Source organism: Papio anubis, chromosome X, assembly GCF_008728515.1.
Source record: "Papio anubis isolate 15944 chromosome X, Panubis1.0, whole genome shotgun sequence".
NCBI lineage: Eukaryota > Metazoa > Chordata > Mammalia > Primates > Cercopithecidae > Papio > Papio anubis.
In genome coordinates, this window is record NC_044996.1 from 123,890,403 (window position 1) to 123,908,142 (window position 17,740).

At 35.6% G+C, this 17,740-nt stretch overlaps 1 protein-coding gene across 8 annotated transcripts in view; it reads right to left on the reverse strand.

The window, feature by feature from the left end:
• Window positions 1-17,740, reverse strand: part of CNKSR2 (connector enhancer of kinase suppressor of Ras 2) — a 295,703-nt gene that overhangs the window by 79,076 nt on the left and 198,887 nt on the right. For 4 of the 8 annotated variants that reach the window (XR_004180566.1, XR_004180564.1, XM_021933017.2 and 1 more), the window contains 2 exons: window positions 11,332-11,421; window positions 9,433-9,647 (listed from right to left, as the gene is read on the reverse strand). Coding sequence is in view for 4 of the 8 variants with exons in the window: in XM_021933017.2 (XP_021788709.1) it covers window positions 9,433-9,647; window positions 11,332-11,421 (305 nt within the window). In the remaining 4 variants the exon portion in view is untranslated. The remainder of the gene's footprint in view (window positions 1-9,432; window positions 9,648-11,331; window positions 11,422-17,740) is intronic. The other 4 variants (XR_004180567.1, XR_004180565.1, XM_021933018.2 and 1 more) reach the window with 1 other exon arrangement.

The window sequence follows — 17,740 nt, forward strand, 5'->3', positions numbered from 1 at the left end:
TTTGGGGGACTGTTGGGAAGTTATCATTCTGTTTTGAAATGTGAGGACATGAAATTTAGGAGGGGCTGAGGGTGTAATGATATGGTTTGGCTGTGTTCCCACCCAAATCTCATCTTGAATTATAGTTCCCACAATCCCCATGTATTATAGGAGGGTCCCAATAGGAGGTAATTGAATCATGGGAGTGGTTACCTCCGTGCTGTTCTCATGATAGTGATTTATCACGAGAGCTGATGGCTTTATAAGGGGCTTCCCCTCTCCCACTTTGCTCTGCACTTTTCCTTGCTGTTGCCATGTGAAGAAGGATGTGTTTGCTTCCTCTTCTGCCATGATTGTAAGTTTCCTGAGGCCTCCCCAGCCCTGTGGAACTGTGAGTCAATTAAACCTCTTTCCTTTATAAATTACCCAGTCTTGGGTATGTCCTTATAGCAGTGTAAGAATGAATTAAAACACAGGCATACTGAAAAAATACTAAATTAGAAGATTCAATAAATTCTATGAATATATTATTTTATGATTATTCCATTTGTAACCTTTTAAATTCATTTAGTAGGTTACTAGTAAGCAATATCTAGTCACAAGTGAAAATGGAAGTCTGTGATGTGTTATTTGCCCATAAGAATCAAAGAAAGGACTGTCACTTCTGGGTCAGACCTCAGTCATCAGAGCCATTTGCCAAGGATGGCCTGTATTTTGGGAATCACTGCTGTAGGGAAGCAGACCACTGGGAAACACTTTTCATAGTGCAGACTGTTCCCATGTAGGGCTTTGCAAATGCTATTATGAAACATTTTAGAAATAATAAAGTCATCCATAGGAATCAGAGAATATACAAATGAATATGATAATATTTAGTGTACTGTTATACTCCACCATGTCTAAATGTACCTTGATTGGGAGAAACATCATGTCATTCTGTACTACAGCTGTCTTCTGGGTGAATAAAGTCAAAACGGAGAGAATTGGTTGTTATAAACAAGTGTTGGCTTAGAGGTGGCTTCTTTGCCACTAAAATAACTGATGTCTTCTTTTAATTACTTTTATCCTGAAAGAATGCAGCTAAGTCAGGCAGCCATTAGACAAACCAACCTTTATAACTTCAGGTAAATTTAATTATGAATGTTTATATGTTAATAATATCACAGATTTTCCATTATTGTGATAATAATAGCTCTGTCTTCCCTAATAGATGATAAAATCCTTATGAGCAGAAATGGCTTTAGTCACAGAAAGGTGTGAATTTTGGAGTCAGGCTGCTTGGACTCATTTCTAAACTCTGCTATTTTCTAGCTCTTTAAGGTAAGCTCTGTGTTCCAGTTCCTTTCAGTTCTGCAGAATAGAAATAATGATATCAACCTCATAGGATCATTTTGAAGATTCTAAGAAATACTGTATTTAAGTTCTTAGCATAGGAGCTTAGTAAGTAATCAGTAAATGTTAGCTATTAGTAATATTAGCAGTGGAAATATTATAGGGATACCTCCTTTTACTGTGTTTCAATTTATTCTTTGAAGATTGCAATTGTTACCAATGGAAGGTTCTGGCAATCTTGTGCTGAATGAGTCTATTGGTACAATTTTTCCAATAGCCTGTGCTCATTTCATGTCTCTGTATCATATTTTGGTAATTCTCACAATATTTAAAACTTTTTCATTATTATTATATCTGTTATGGTGATCTGTGATCAGTGATCACTGATGTTACTACTGTAATTATTTTGGGATACCATGAACAACAGTACACTAAATGACACATTTTCAATATAGATGAAACAGCCTTATAGTGGAAGATGATGCTATCTAGGACTTTCATAGCTAGAGAGGAGAAGTCAATGCCTTGCTTCAAAGCTTTGAAAGACAGGCTGACACAGAAGAAAACAGAAGAAAGTTTAAGTGGTCTGGATAGAAGATCAAAACCAGCTACAACATTCCCTTACACCACAGCCTAATCCAGGGCAAGGCCCTAACTCTCTTCAATTCTATGAAGGCTGAGAGAGGTAAGGAAGCTGCAGAAGCAAAGTTGGAAGCTAGCAGAGGTTGGTTCATGAGGATTAAAGAAAGAAGCCATGTAAGACAATAGACTTAAAAAATGTTGTGTCTGTTTTTACTGTTCTACCAATGGGCTGTTCTCCCATCCCTTTTCCTCTCCTCAGGCTTCTCTATTCCCTGAGAAACAACAGCATTAAAATTAGGCCAATTAATTAACCCTACAATGGCCTCTAAGTGTTCAAGTGAAAGGAAGAGTCACATATCTCTCACTTTAAATCAATGCTAGAAATGATTAAGCTTAGTGAGGAAGGCATGTCAAAAGTCAAGATACACCGAAAGCAAGGCCTCTAATACAAAAATGATAGGAAAATGAAACAGCCTTATTGCTGATACGGAGAAAGTTTGAGTGGTCTGGATAGAAGATCAAACCAGCCATAACATTCCCTTAAACCAAAGCCTAATCCAGAGCAAGGCCCTAACTCTCTTCAATTCTATGAAGGATCAGAGAGGTAAGGAAGCTACAGAAGAAAAGTTGGAAGCTGGCAGAGGCTGGTTTATGAGGTTTAAGAAAAGAAGCCATCTCCATAACAAAAAAGTGCAAGGTGAAGTTAAAAGTGGTGATGGAGAAGCTGCAGCAAGTTATCCAGAAGATCTAGCTAAGATCATTGATGAAGATGGCTACACTAAACAACAGAATTTTCAATACAGATGAAACACCTTACAGTGGAAGAAGATGCCATCTAGGACTTTCATAGCTTGAGAGAAGTCAATGCTTAGATTCAAACCATAAAACAGGCTGACTCTCTTGTTAGGGGCTAACGGAGCTGATGACTTTAACTTGAAGCCAATGCTCATTTACCATTCTGAAAATCCTAGGGCCCTTGAGAATGATGCTAAATTAACTCTGCCTGTACTTCATAAATAAAGCCTGGAAAACAGCACATCTATTTATAGCATGGTTTTCTGAATATTTTAAGCCTATAATTGGAACCTACTGCTCAGAAAAAAAGATTCCTTTCAAAATATTACTGCTCATTGACAATGTACCTGGTCAACCAAGAGCTCTGTTGGAGATGTACAAGGTTAATGTTGTTTTCATGTTTGCTAATATACCAGCCATTCAGCTGCCCATGGATCATGGAGTAATTTCAAATTTCAAGTCTTATTATTTAAGAAATACATTTTGTGAGGCTATAGCTGCCATAGATAGTGATTCCTCTGATGGATCTGGGCAAGTGAAAACCTTGTCGAAAGAATTCACTATTCTAGATTCCATTAAGAACATTTGTGATTCACGGGACAAGGTCAAAATATCAAGATTAACAAGAATTTAGAAGAAATTGGATCCAACCCTCCTGGATGACTTTGAGGGGTTCAAAACTTTAGTGGAGGAAGTCACTGCAGATGTTGTGGAAATAACAAGAGAACTAGAATTGGAAGTACAGCCTGACCCCAATTTTGAATGAAGTTCTACTGTGGGTATAATGCTGTTAAACAGCATCTCATGCTGCTAATAAATCTTTTGTGAAAGGAAGAGTAAATTGATAGAGCAAACTTTGTCATTTTGTTTTAAGAAATTGTCATAACCACCCCAACTTTCAGCTACCACCACCCTGATTAGTCAGCAGACATCAACATTGAGGCAAAACCCTCCACCAGCAAAAACAAAAAACAAAAAACCACACATGCACAATAATAACAACTTGCCGAAGGCTCACGTAATCATTAGCATATTTTAGCAATATTTTCTAATTAAGTTATGTACATTGTTTTTTAGACATAATGCTCTTGTGCACTTAGCAGACTACAGTATAGCATAAACATAACTATTATATGCACTGGGAACCTAAAAAATCTTGTGTGACTTGGTTTATTGTAATATTCACTTTATTGTAGTTGTCTGGAACTGAACATGCATTATCTCTGAGATACGCCTGTATTAGTTTTTGTATATACCACTGCACTTAGACTGGGATTTACACATGGCTGCCACTACTACAACTATTGTTAGGTTTCTGTTAAATTATGCTATTTTTTGAGGGGCAATATAGTATGCTAAGAGCCAGACTGCAAATGTTCAAATCCTAGCTCTACCACATAACTACCTAATTAGTCCATGTGCCTCAGCTTTCTAGTCTGTAAAATGAGGATAACACCAGCAACTGAGCTTCCTCACAGCATTATGAGATTTAAATAAGATAGTATTTGTAATCAGAATAGTATTTTCATAATATTTACTTGCTAAATTTTAAAAAATAAAAATGTTTTTTAACAGTTCTACCTCCTCTTCCCTCCATCAAAAAGAGCCACAAAACCTCACAAATTGGCCAGAGTGGCTGAAAGTACTTATCAGACATAAAACAATTGAATGTTTGCCATTATATCCTAAAAAAACAAAGACAGGCCACCCAAATGTTTGAATGTCATGAAAGGAATTATCCAGATTTTTGAACACATACTAAAAGTCTGTTTTTAATCATCCAAAATTACATCAATATTCAGTTTATGAAAGTATACCTACATACTGCTTGAATCTATAATCCAATTTTACTTGTTCTGGCATCTCAGGCATGTAGACTTAAAATAAATGACTATTATTATTATCACTACTATTTTTGGAGACAGTGTCTCACTCTGCAACCCAGGCTGGAGTGCAGTGGTGCAAACATGGCTCACTGTAGCCTAGACCTTCCAGGCTCCAGCGATTCTCTTGCCTTAGTCCCCCAAGTCACTGGGACTATAGGTGCATGCTACCACATCCAGCTAATTTTTGTATTTTTTGTAGAGATGGGGTTTTGCCATGTTGTCCAGGTTGGTCTCAAACTCCTGAGCTCAGGCAATCCACCCGCCTTGGCCTCCCAAAGTGCTGGGATTACAGGCATGAGCCACCATGCTCGGCCTAAGTAATTATTTTGTATATGAATTTAGTTTAGCAGCTTTAACGTGAGAGCAAGTTGTCATATGCACATTATATTGGGGAAAAATAAGTCACACAAGATTTAAAGATGAGATTTAGAATAATTCAGCTATTCTTTAAAGACTTTTCTTACCAAATCTGAATTTCACACACACACACACACACACACCCCACACAAACTTCTGTCTGCCTTTTCTTCATGTACTCTCAGGTTAGATGAGGGTTTTGGCAGCTAACAGCTTCCACATTTTCAGACAGAATCAGTAAGTAGGTAAAATAAAGTTATGCTCTTTTGAAAAATGTCATAACATGCTTGGCTGATGGGCATATTGGGACCTTTGTAATGAGATGGCAGGGAAAGGAAGCAAGCAAGAATTAGTTGGAACTGAAGTTTTCAGCTGGAGTGAAGGAGGTAGGGTAGGGAATGTGAGGCAGCTAACCCTGTTGCACTGTTGGCCCCTGTGGGGTTGGCTTAGGAGATGGAGGGGGCTTTTTTTGCAGGTTGAAGACACTGAGAAAGTCACTGAAGTTCCTGTCAAATTTACTCACTCACTCATTAATTCACTTACTCATACCATTTTTATTGAGCGCTTATAAGGTACTACATTTGTACTAGGTGCTGAAATATAGTACTGAACAAAATGGAGAAACTGTCCCTGCTTATCATCATGAACATGGGCATACCTGTCCTACCATGTACAGGAGAGAAAGACACTAAGCAGATGTTCACATAAATATATCATTAAAAATCTCAACAAAGGTTTTGAAGAAAAACTACTGGATGATAAGAGAAAATAGGAGAACTGATTTATTTCAGAGGCTAGTGGTCAGGGAAGATCTCCTTGTGATTTCAGGTTTAGATAGGCAGGAATTCTTGGGAGAAAAAAGAGATAAAAGCATTCTCCGTAGCAGGAATAGCATGTTGAAAAGGAAAGTGGTGGCAAAGAGCTGGTCAATGACTAGGGTAGCTACAGCACTGTGAATACTTTCCTTTTAAATAAATTTAAGAAAAATATATATAAACTAGAATATCAGATATGTGGAATTAATAAAACACATATTTTATAATCCCATATACTTCTAAATCTTCATAATAAGATAATGAGTTGAACCCTGAAGCCAAACAATATTTGTCTTGCTTTGTGTATTTTCACTGGGCTGTTTTCCACAACAGAACAGTGAAGATTGTACTCTAGGTGTGCTTATAAGGCATACTATATACATGCATGCACACACCCCTTTACTTTGCTGTTTAAGGGGATTCGATGATGATATTATCTTGCTATTAAATTCATACTAAATTTTCTCTAACTTTTAACTCAAAATCTTTAGATTACATAGAGCTAGTATTACAGCAGAGATAGAAGCCTATGAAATGCAATACTCAACCTTCATAGTCCTCTTCCACTTAAGTCCTATTCCATTAAACATGGCCATGTTATCCAAAAGAGCAACTGGCAAAAATGAAGATCAGTGGTTCATCATGAAAGCGATTAGATTACAGATTGATACTGACATTGTGTTTTCAGGAAAATTTACTATAAGAAAAAAGCCTTTCATTTTTAAATAAACGTATATAAACAGGTAAAAATAAAACAGAAATTCCTGTGAAATATAAAAAGTTATTATTTAAGTATATGTTGTTTTGTCTCCAAGGTCCAAGCATTGTTAACTGTAATATTCTGTTGTCCCAGCAATAGATCAAGCTAAATAACTATTTGTGTTTTATAACAGTGGCAGCTCAGTATGTTTCCCCTAACTTAATAAATAGTAACATAAAGTAAAATACAATTTTGGATAGAAATCAATCCAGGCACTGAAAACATTATTAACATCAACATATGAGGACACATGTTTTTTCAAGTCAAGCTTTTCAAAATGCACTCATTTATTCATTAAAGCACAAATTCCTATGTATATGGCATGTGTACCATGCACGAAGCAATAGGATAGAGTGCGGAAAGACCCCTGGAGTAGGTGATTTGGGTTCTAGTCCTGACTATAGTACTTACATTTTTTTTGCAACACAGCTTTTGTAAATCATTTCTGAGTTTGGGTTTTGTTATTTGCACATTGGGTTGTTGTGAAGTTCAAAAGACATATTAAATGTGGAAACTCCCTTGCTAACTGTGAAAGCACTAAATAAGTGCAAGGTGAGATCCTCAAGGGAACTCAAGAGCCTAGTAAAAACCCCACCGATTAGAGTTCTCTCTTTTAGAACATTGGTTATAGATATCCAACATGCACTTGGGGGTTAGCGATATTTTCTTCTTCTAAACCTAAGAAATGAGTTAGGAAGTACCCAGCCTTCTACTCTGGAATTGGTGTATCAGCATTACAGGGGAAGATCTCCCCCAAAGTTAACAATATTCCTTACTCTATCCTGGTCCTCTGTCAAAAATTAGTTGAGATAGATGTCATCTATCTGGGAAATACCATGTTACAGATTCAAGACATACAATAAAAACAGGAGGCAAAAGTGGACTCTGATTTCTCTCTTAGAATAAATTTCTAGAGGTGAAGTTAGTAGACCAGATTCTTGATATACATAACTAAATAATGTCCTTCAGAGAGGTGGTAACAATTTATACTCCTCAAAAATATTCGCAATATTCCTGATTACCAGTTTGGCTCACCTTTTACTGTCTTTCCTAATTTAATACCTCATAATTCACAAGACTTAACTACTTTCCTTCCCCACACAGTGTAACATCTGTCAGGATACGCATGACAGAATGGAACAGGCTGAGTATTTAAATGTGCCTTCAATGGCTCACTACTCTCAGGATAAATCCAAATTTTTAATAATTTGTACACTCTGAGTCAAAGTGATGGTCTCTTCTTCCTTCTCTAGGTTCATCTCTCACTAACAACTACCCTCTCGAATAGGCCATCTGTCCCTCATCTTCAAACTTTTGTTCAGGGTATTACTTATGACCGGAACACCAGATTCTAGAAGAAGCTCAGTGCTCATACAGCTCTTCTGAATAGTGGTAATAACAAAAGTGGTCCCCTTTCAAACAACTAAGAGTGCTGATTTCAGGCTGACTCTGAATGTCTAGGGAAAAAAAAATAATTCAATAGATCAGTCATTCAATGGAGCAGATTCTGACACAGGCACTAGTGTCTTAGAAAGAGACTTGAGAATATGTAACTGGGGAGAAGGGAGGATAAAGAATGAGGCACCTAGGAGTGCTAATGACACTACAGTCCAAATAAAAACATTTTTCTATACTCTAGTTTTATGAAAGAGCTATAGAATAAGTAGATGATTTAAGAGATTTGCTCAGAGAAACAACTCAATTGTAAGTTATTAAATCTTTCACATTTTGAATGCCTAGATGGTATACCTTCTACAGCAGAAGCAGATTAAATTTTTTTTTGATATTTTAAGCATTAAGCACAGTAATTCAAATTACTTAAAAACTTGCAGTCCATGTTTTTCAAGGGCTCCTAGTAAGAAGCTATAGTTTCAGTGACACAACAAACTCCTTTTAACCAAAATGGTTTAAAATGCATAATTTCGTGGACTGAATGTTCTTGCTGACATGATTCTCAGCTTCCACATGGCCATTATCCTAGTTTCTCATCATCCATATGGCCTGGACTTAATGGCCCTGCTTTTGATCTCTCAAATGATGCTCTGCACTAGAGAGATCCAACAGGCCGATTTGATCATGCAAGTTCCCAGTTCAAAATTATTCAATAGCTCTTTATTACTGCAGGAAAGAACCTAAGTACTTTATCATACAATTCCTGATCTAACCTTTACCTGTGTCTCCAGGCCCATCTACTACCCCTTCCTCATGCCACTTCCTCCAATTGTTAATAAACCAGCAATTATAAGCCACACGAAATCCTTGGAACATGCCACATTCTTACACATTTTTAGTGTACCTGCATATGCCTTCGCACTAAAATACTGCTACTTATATTTTATTCTTCATTCAAATGCTCCCCACTCTGAAGCCTTTTCTCACTTCCCCTAAAGACTAAGGCTCTATTTCTCCTATGTTCATCTTCTACTTTCTGCACCCACCCATTACAACAGTTAAGTTATACTGGGACTCTCAGCATGTCTTTCTCCCCATATAATGGTGTGTCATGTCTTCCCATTTTACCTCTAGCTCTCCTCTCCATGTCTAGCAAATAATAGATGCTCATTTTTCAAATGGAATCATGACTATATTAAAACTGTATCTTTAATGTTGAATTTTGCAGCTATCTGTGCATTGCATAGTATCACACTGATGATTAATCAGCTATTTATTATTGTTCTCCATCAATTTTGTGCATATTAAGTTATGCCATTAAAAATCCAACGTGCTGTAACTATGGACTCATTGAACACATAAACTTAGGAAAATAATCAATTACCCATCATTTTTTAAGGGTATAAACTTTAAAGTTAGGCTCTTTTGTGAAAATCTAGTAAAAGGATAAAAATAACCTAGACTTTACCCAAAAGAGTCACTTGCCAGTCTCTCAACAAAAACTGTATCAAAGAGTCTTTGAAATTTTACTTACATGGTATAGTGTGGTCTCTGGCACAGGAGTGCCCATGATGTCTTGTCTCAGTGCATCCATTTGTAAACTAGGTAGCAATGAATAGTGAGTTGGGCTATTACTCTTATCACCCTTCTTTTTTGACTTCTTCCCTGTGTCCTTTTTGCTGTTTCTCTGAAACATGTATTCTTCTTGAGCAATCTTTTCATTGCTCATATACCGAAGTAGAGAGTTTTCTATATAAAAAGAGATAAATACACCAATGTAAATACACAAATACACCAAATTTACCATTCTTTCTCAATTGTGCTATTATTAGGTTGGCGCAAAAATAACTGCGGTTTTCCCATCCCTTTTAATCGTAAGAACCGCAATTACTTTTGCCCCAACCTAATATATTTCATTTCAGAACTTTAACTTGATTTAATTTATAAAATATGTAGTGAAATACGGTATATCTTAATTATTTGGTATGATAAGACAATTAAAAGTAGACAGTCGATAGATTATTTCTCCAAGTTTTAGCTTTGGACCAACTACATTAGAATCATCTCTGGAACTTGAATCAGAAGTTCTAGGTGTGTGGCTCATAAAATTTGTAACAAGCTCCCTCATGGGGATTTTGCCAAAGCCTGATAACAAACACCGGCCTGTGGTATGCAAGGTAGCATGCTTGGAGAAGTTGAGGCCCACACTGAGAACCAATAGTCAGGAAATTTCGTTCAGGAATTCTATGCTTAAATTGGTAGTCAGCACTTAGTACTTCACATGGTCCCCCTCCCCACCAACAAAAGTCACTAAAATATGAAGTCTCAAAACAGTGACTCTGAGATAGCATGTGATAAGCATTTCTCTTTTGTATTTTTCTTGATTTATTCTATAGAACAAATGAGATTAGAAATTGAAGATTGGAAAATGGAGTGAATACACAGATATAAAGGAATCTGTCAATTTCTGTATTTATCAACATTTTCAGAAATGCTCACTCCATAAAACAAGTATTAAGAAGACTAATGAACCAGATATTCATGCTTGCTTTTCCATATGGTCTGCGGATCTGTGTAGTAATAAAATAAATTCTGTAAACTGGCTAGAAGTAACAAGAAAACGGGTCAAACATATCATGAAGGAAGCTTAGTGAACTTACATTCTATGAATAGTTTTTTGTTTTGATTTGTTTTATTTTCCACCTATGACCTTACGGCTCTCTACTGCAGAAAGTGGAAGTAGCAGCATGACCCACTGGACCCACCATACCCACACTTGATCAAATCCTATTTAGTAGGGAAACTTTCAGTTGCTTTCTATTGCTTATCTCTATAGCAGGATAAGTGAACATAAAAACTTACTTTTGGTAGATCCTTCAAGAGTAGCCCACCCCCATGTAAGAAGATAACTCTGAACAGCAAACAGAACAGGAAAAAAAAAGCAAAGTTTTTTTTTTTTTTTTTCCCTTCTATTTCTACATGGTTTTTGTTAGAAGTCACTGGCCCGGTTTCCATTAGTTTTTAACCCATGTGCTTCAATGCTCATTTTTAGGTTGATTCCATACAAAATTGGTGAGGTTGCATTGCAGACTGATGAGGACTGATGATAAACTCTTCCTATTCACTGAACCTATTTTATGCAGTTTCACACTTCCGACCTTGTGTTTCAAATATTAACTTTCAAGTAACAATCAGATATTTACTTTTAACACCGTACTTATGTACCTGGAATCCCTTAGTAGGCATTCAGAGACAATATCTGTTTAATAATGGGTCAAGATAGTCCAATGTTGGTCTTATTTGGTTTTGTTGCATAATAAAGTCAATGATAGAATAAGTTTTCCACTGAAGCCATAACAATCTATTTATAGAACATTTAAATTTGCTTATTGTTCAAACAACCCAGCCTACACTGAAATTCTAGAACACTTACCTCTTCTACTATCTCTCTTCATCTTATTTGGATCTTCATAGTCCCCCACCCAATTATATTCCACTGGCATAGATATAGGTCGTAGCTTGCCTAAACACAGAGAACAAAGTTCACATCACATTGTTTTTCTTCCCCATGTCTGCTCAAACTTACACTGATTTTTAGCTAAGGTCTACCAAACACACTCACTCTTATGCAACATTATGGTTGGCATTTGTGTAGATGGAGAAAATGTGTTTTGAGCCAGAAGGTGAAACTGCCTATTGGCCAGGTGATAAAGCAAACTTAAGGTACTTTTTATAAATAATAATTAATAGCCTAGGTTAGCTCTCTTAGGAACCCCAGACTTTAAGGGTATAGTTTTTTTTTTTTTTTTTTTTAACAAAGAAGATAATCATATAAGTGATTTTACTCAGTAACTGGATCTCTATCTTATTTCCTAGTGCCCAAGTGTCTATATCTTGATAGCCAACCTCCAAGATGGTAGCTTTCTGTGTTTAACCTGACTACCAGTCATTAACCCACTGTTTCATGTTGGAACACCACAAGAATAACTTTATATCTTTGCTGCTTCCTATCTCCTATCACCATACATTTTGGACACCACCATGTCTCAAAAATATGATTAGATTCTCTTTCATGTCCTATAGCTGAGTCTACTGCTAAGCATCTCTTTTGCTACAGTAAGCCTGTCCAGTATATAGATCCAAGTAATCACAGCTTTGGTTTGTCCCATTTCCCCCTGGGTCTGTATCCTTACTAAACAGCATTTCACCTCAGCAAGGAGAACTCATGGCAAATACTTCAATAATAAATTTTATTTTGGTGAGGCTGCAGTATATTATTTCTGTTCCACTTGAAATTCCTGAAGCCTAAAACAGCCAAAGAAAATAATTCAAAAGTTTTAACAGGATACCTAGCACAATGCCTGGCATGAAATAGTTGCTTACTGAATTTCTAGTGAATGAAAAGCAGAGACTCACACAGGACTGGATCGTACAAATAATAATGGTTATTATGATTATGATAATAGTACAAACATTTATATGTCATTTGCCATATAGCACATAGTAACAGTTTTATAAGGATTAAATTGTTTACTCTTGATAATTCAGAGAAATATACTATCATTATCCTCATTTTAACTGATGAGGAAACTAAGGTTATATAACTTGCCCAAGGACATATACCTGTTAAGTACATAGTATCAGGATTCAAACCCAGGCACTCACACTTACTTCTGTCATAATTCTTGGTGACTTCAATATTCACCCTCTGAGAGTCTGGTCTTTCAGTTTCTTGAGGTTCTCTCTCACACTCATTCCTATGGTCATATGCTTAGTCTCATCAGCAAAGGCTGCAATCCCTTTAAATATCCAACTTACCAACTACCACCTTTTGTATTTCTAGCACACTACCTACAGTACTCCAAGTCCAACAATTCTTCCTCCTTTAATGTATTAATACCTATCATACTACTTTTCAGTATCTATCAGTCACCTTCTGTCCCTGAAACTTCCCTTCTTGTCCAGCTAAATTTTATGATTATTATAATCATTCAATACGTTTTAAAAAATGCTGTTAGGAGAATTCTAATTCTGTTCTTAAGGAAAATGTATCAATCTTATGGCTTCTCATTGTTAACACTGATACAGTTTAGTCTGTTTTGCTAAGCTCTTTTAAAAGATTAACTAAACATGATAAAATTATTAATGAGCCAAAAATGTAGTATTTAATGGCTTCCTTTTAAGGTATGCAAACAACTTCGTAAATGATCACCTAATATTCCAAATTCTTCATCAGTATATCTCTGCTGTTTTACACAGAGGGAATTTGAGTGAGATGATCTGAGGCAGGATAGGTAGTCAAGGAAGTAAACATGTCCTCACACGACGACCATACAGTTAACACAATAAGCCCCAGCATTCACACTGTAGTCCAGCTCATTCAAACACAGCTATCTACAGTAGGGAATTTCCCCTGCAGGGAGCACATGCATTTTGATTACACCTGTCCTCAGACTGACCCTTTGCTCATTATAATAGTAAACAACACACCCCTGGACAGAGATTTAAGATGCTAATGAGACTTGCAATGTATGAACAAGCTTGTACAGCTACTGTGCATGTGCACCCAGAGGACCACCAAGAATATGCTTACTAGCAACACCTCTTCCCATTCCTTTATGAATAATTATGTAAGACTCTCATAAAGGGAGTCTCCCTAGTGCCAGTATTGATGGTCTCATCCTTAGGAGCAGCTCGCCCTGAATCCTCTCTCAGGGTGTACTGTCTATTCTGTACCTAACTTTCATAACATTCTTTGTCCTTTGCAATAAATTGCTCTATGCTACATCTCCTTTGCTGTGGGTCTCTCATTTAAATTCTTTTAAGCTAAGAAGAACCGAGGTCTCACAACAGCCATCTACAGATTCCAGGTCAATATTCTGCCCATCGAAAGTAGGGTAAGCGTTTGAGGGAAGGTCTCCTTTTGTTATGTCTATTCCCACCACTTTGCATAATCAGTCCTCCAGATTTTCAATGTTATGAAGGTTGTATTTTCAAAATATCTACAATTTATTTCTTTAGGATCTGGTTTTAAAAATAAACTCTACTTCAGCATGGGCACTGAAACTGAAGCAATTAACAGCTCTAGCACTGTTTTTACAGGTCACCAAAAAATCCTTTGAAAAGTGAAAATCCAATAAATAAGCAGTTAATTGTTTTACTTGCTCTATATGTTATATATATTAAAAAGCTAGTTAGATATTTTTTGAAAATTGGTTGTTTGGAATCAAACATATATGCACAAAAACAACAAAAAGAAACATACTTCACACACAGAATATGAAATACATAATTGTATTCATTGTATTTTGTGTCATCTCTGAAATTCTAATGGAGCTAAGTCATTAAAGAATGTAATTAAGCCCTTGATATGTCTGGTTATATAATTAGCCATAGAAACAATTATGCAGAAGATTTTTAACACTGACTTTTCCGGGGATGACTTTTTTTTTTAAACAGAATTATACTGTATACTACTAATGCACAATTGAAGGAAAACATACTAAATTAGAAAAAAATTGAGAGAAAAAGCTTTACTGACATTTACTTTTGGAGAACATCAAGGTTTTGCTTTTATTAGTTATAAAACTATAGATTCAGCAATGCAAATAAAAATAAGTATTTTTTAAAATAAAGTATATTATTGATTTAGGTAGAACAAATAATGTTGCTTATAAGTACTGATTTTTAATTGTCCTAAAATATTGAAGTAGACTTAATAAAGCAGTTAAACCAGTAACATAAGGTAACATTCTTGTACAAATATCAGTCCATGGCAGATTGAAAAATAGACCATGGCTTAAATTATTTCTAATTCCAAATATACAGATCATTGATTACAGCTTGAAAATATGTTTGCTACTTCATGTATATACAGCAGCATTTTAATTTCACAGGACAGCAAAGTTCAAATGGAAAGATAACTTTATGATTCAATGTTTTAGTGCTGTTGGTAAAAAACAAGTGAAACAAAACACCAAAGGTAAGAGTACTATAAGCATTATAGACTTAAATCAAATATACACTATTATTAATACATGCAAAATATTTTTATACTCGTATGACTTTGTAAGGCTTTAATACAAAGCCTTACAATGGATTGGTTGTATCCATTGGTTTACAATGGATTGGTTTAATAAAATTAAATACATCTGACCCATTCCTGTGTAAATGTACATAAATAAAACACAAATCTCTGAAAAGTAATCTGGAAAAGTTTAAGACATGTCTTTACATAGTAATACTTATATTGGTTTTTGAAGTTGTAAAGTTAAGATGACTAATTCATGATAAGAATAATAACAGCAAAGAATATAATCAAGAAAATGAGGATTAGAGCCCATTTAACAATTTTTGCTGACCACTTCTTAATGTTTTATTCCTTTAAGTATAAAGCATGTATTAATTGCAGAGTTCATTTGGCATCCTATCATAAGCCTTGTGATACCACTGTGCTAGTGCCTCATAATATAACCATTATTTTATTTGGTTTTTAATATCTGTTGCACATCTAGAGTTTTTTAATTGGTGCCTCCATAGAGGCAGGAATTTTGTGCTGTATTTCTTACTGTATTCTAATAAATGTGGTAAAGGTAAAAGATAAATATTTTTATAGAGGCACACAGAAAAAAAGATAAATATTTTTTGGATTTTGTCTGAATTTTATTATGATATTAATGGCAAGCAGCTTTTTAAGAATTATGGGCTATATTCAGCTGCAAGTAAGCAAATGGAACACAAAACACAATTTTAAGAATATAGACAATGATGAAGTGCTATATAATGATATATCCTAATTACTGTATTTTAATACAAAATTGCTATGCTTGAATGTTAGTGTACAACATTGCTTGAAAATAAACTAATTTTTACCTCAGATAACAAAGCATTTCAGGTGATATCACAAATGCTACAATCCCCTTTGGCAGAGTTAACTGCTCACTCTGTTGGGCTCCCTAAGCTTTTTCCTGGTGCCTTTAGCATATATACAATACTTATTATGCTGTATTGTGACATTAGGGAGATCTCAAACTACTGGGTTGCTCATTGGATCCTATTCCCTCTGACCTACTCAAGGGCATGCCTTGAGCAATCCTCCCTTCTTTCTCCTGCATCATCAACTTTTCTCTTTCTACTCAGTCATTCCTATTAGCATATAAACATGCTGTAATTTCTCCATCTGTTTTTAAAAAAGTTAACTCTCCTCACCCCACAAGCCTCTACCCAGCTACCACCTTATTTTTTGTTCCCCTTTACAGAAAACCTTGTAGAAAGCTTCTTTATATTTGTAGCCCCCAATTCTTCTCCTCCTCTTCTCTCTTGAATCTTCTCTGATTAAGCTCTTGCCCCCACTATTCCATCAAAATTGCTATTGTCAAGGTTTTTAGGGCCCCCATATTGCTAAATCCAATAGACAATTCTCAGAGTCCTTGACTTTTCTGATGTATCTGTAACATTAGCACCGATTATTACTCCTTCCTTGAAACACTTTCCTTACCCGGCACCCTAGGACTCTGTCTTCTGGTTTTCCTCTCTTCTTATCATAAATTCACATGCATCCTTCAGAGCTAAGCAAAAATGTCATTTCCTTAGGGATACAATCCTTGGCCTCTCATTCTAGGTCAGGATTCTCTGTGTTTGTATCCTTTCCTCTCAAAGTTCTTCTCTGTAGCATGACAATTATAGTCACATAAGTATTTATTAATTTAGTTACTTGAATTCTGTCATCCTTCTAGACTGTAAATTTCATGGGGGAAGACAGACTTTTCTACCGTCTACTGTGGTATCTCCCACACTTAGCACAGTACCTTAAACACAGTAACTGCTCGATATTTAACTGATTGCATGTTAAGAAAGTAAATAGGGGACTTTCCTCAGACACTAGACCAAAAAGGATCCAAGCTATATCATTAGTTTCTATTTTCACAGTTTCTTTCCCTTTCCTTCCTTCTAATTTTCCATTTCCTTATTTTCCTCCCTCTTCCTTCCTTCTAAGGCAAGTATGTTACCCTCACCAATTCTCTTCATTTTTTTGACAAATTGAGCTTTACAGAACTGTTTGGCAATCAAGTCAGAACTAGTTCTGTCTCTTGATTTCTTATCTACAAACATTCCCATGTTAAGTTGTCTGTTGAAACACCACTGAATTGCTGTCTTTTTCATTTGTATCGCTTTTAAAAACTCTCTAAAAACATGCTAGTCATTACGTTTCAGAGTAATAAACAGCACCTGAGAAGCAATCTTCTCTTACAGTTGTCAAAGGTTTAAAAAAAATTTCAAAGAAATTTCTCCATAAGTCTGACATGCCCTTTAAGGCTCACAACAAAGCTTTCTCTAGAGTCTCAGAAAAAGTATACGCATATACACATCTGTTCTGAATATTTTAGCCAATATTTTGATGAAAATGAGTATAGTAAGTAAAGTTAAGCTATATGCTTGTCACATATACCCATCAAAAACCCCACATACCAGACAGAAAAATTACTTTCAGATGGCTGACTGAATTTCTAGGAAAACATCCTGGGGTTATTTAAGGTAGAGAATCACACATTTAAAGAGGCAGTAAAACTGAATTAAATGGAAAGTCAGTAATTTTTAAAGGATAATGGTAACATATCTGGATCCAGTAAAATAAGTAAGAATGAACAATCTGATCTTTATAGCCATGTTTTAAAAATTTCATCTCTGGATAAAAGAGGTTGAAGAAATTGGTTTGTAAACATTTCAATGTGAGGATTATTTAAGGATTACCTTTAATGACTTATAAACAATACAAATCAAATATAAACTCTGTACTGATTAACTTAAAATCTTTTCGGTTTCACTGATGCAGAACAAAACCA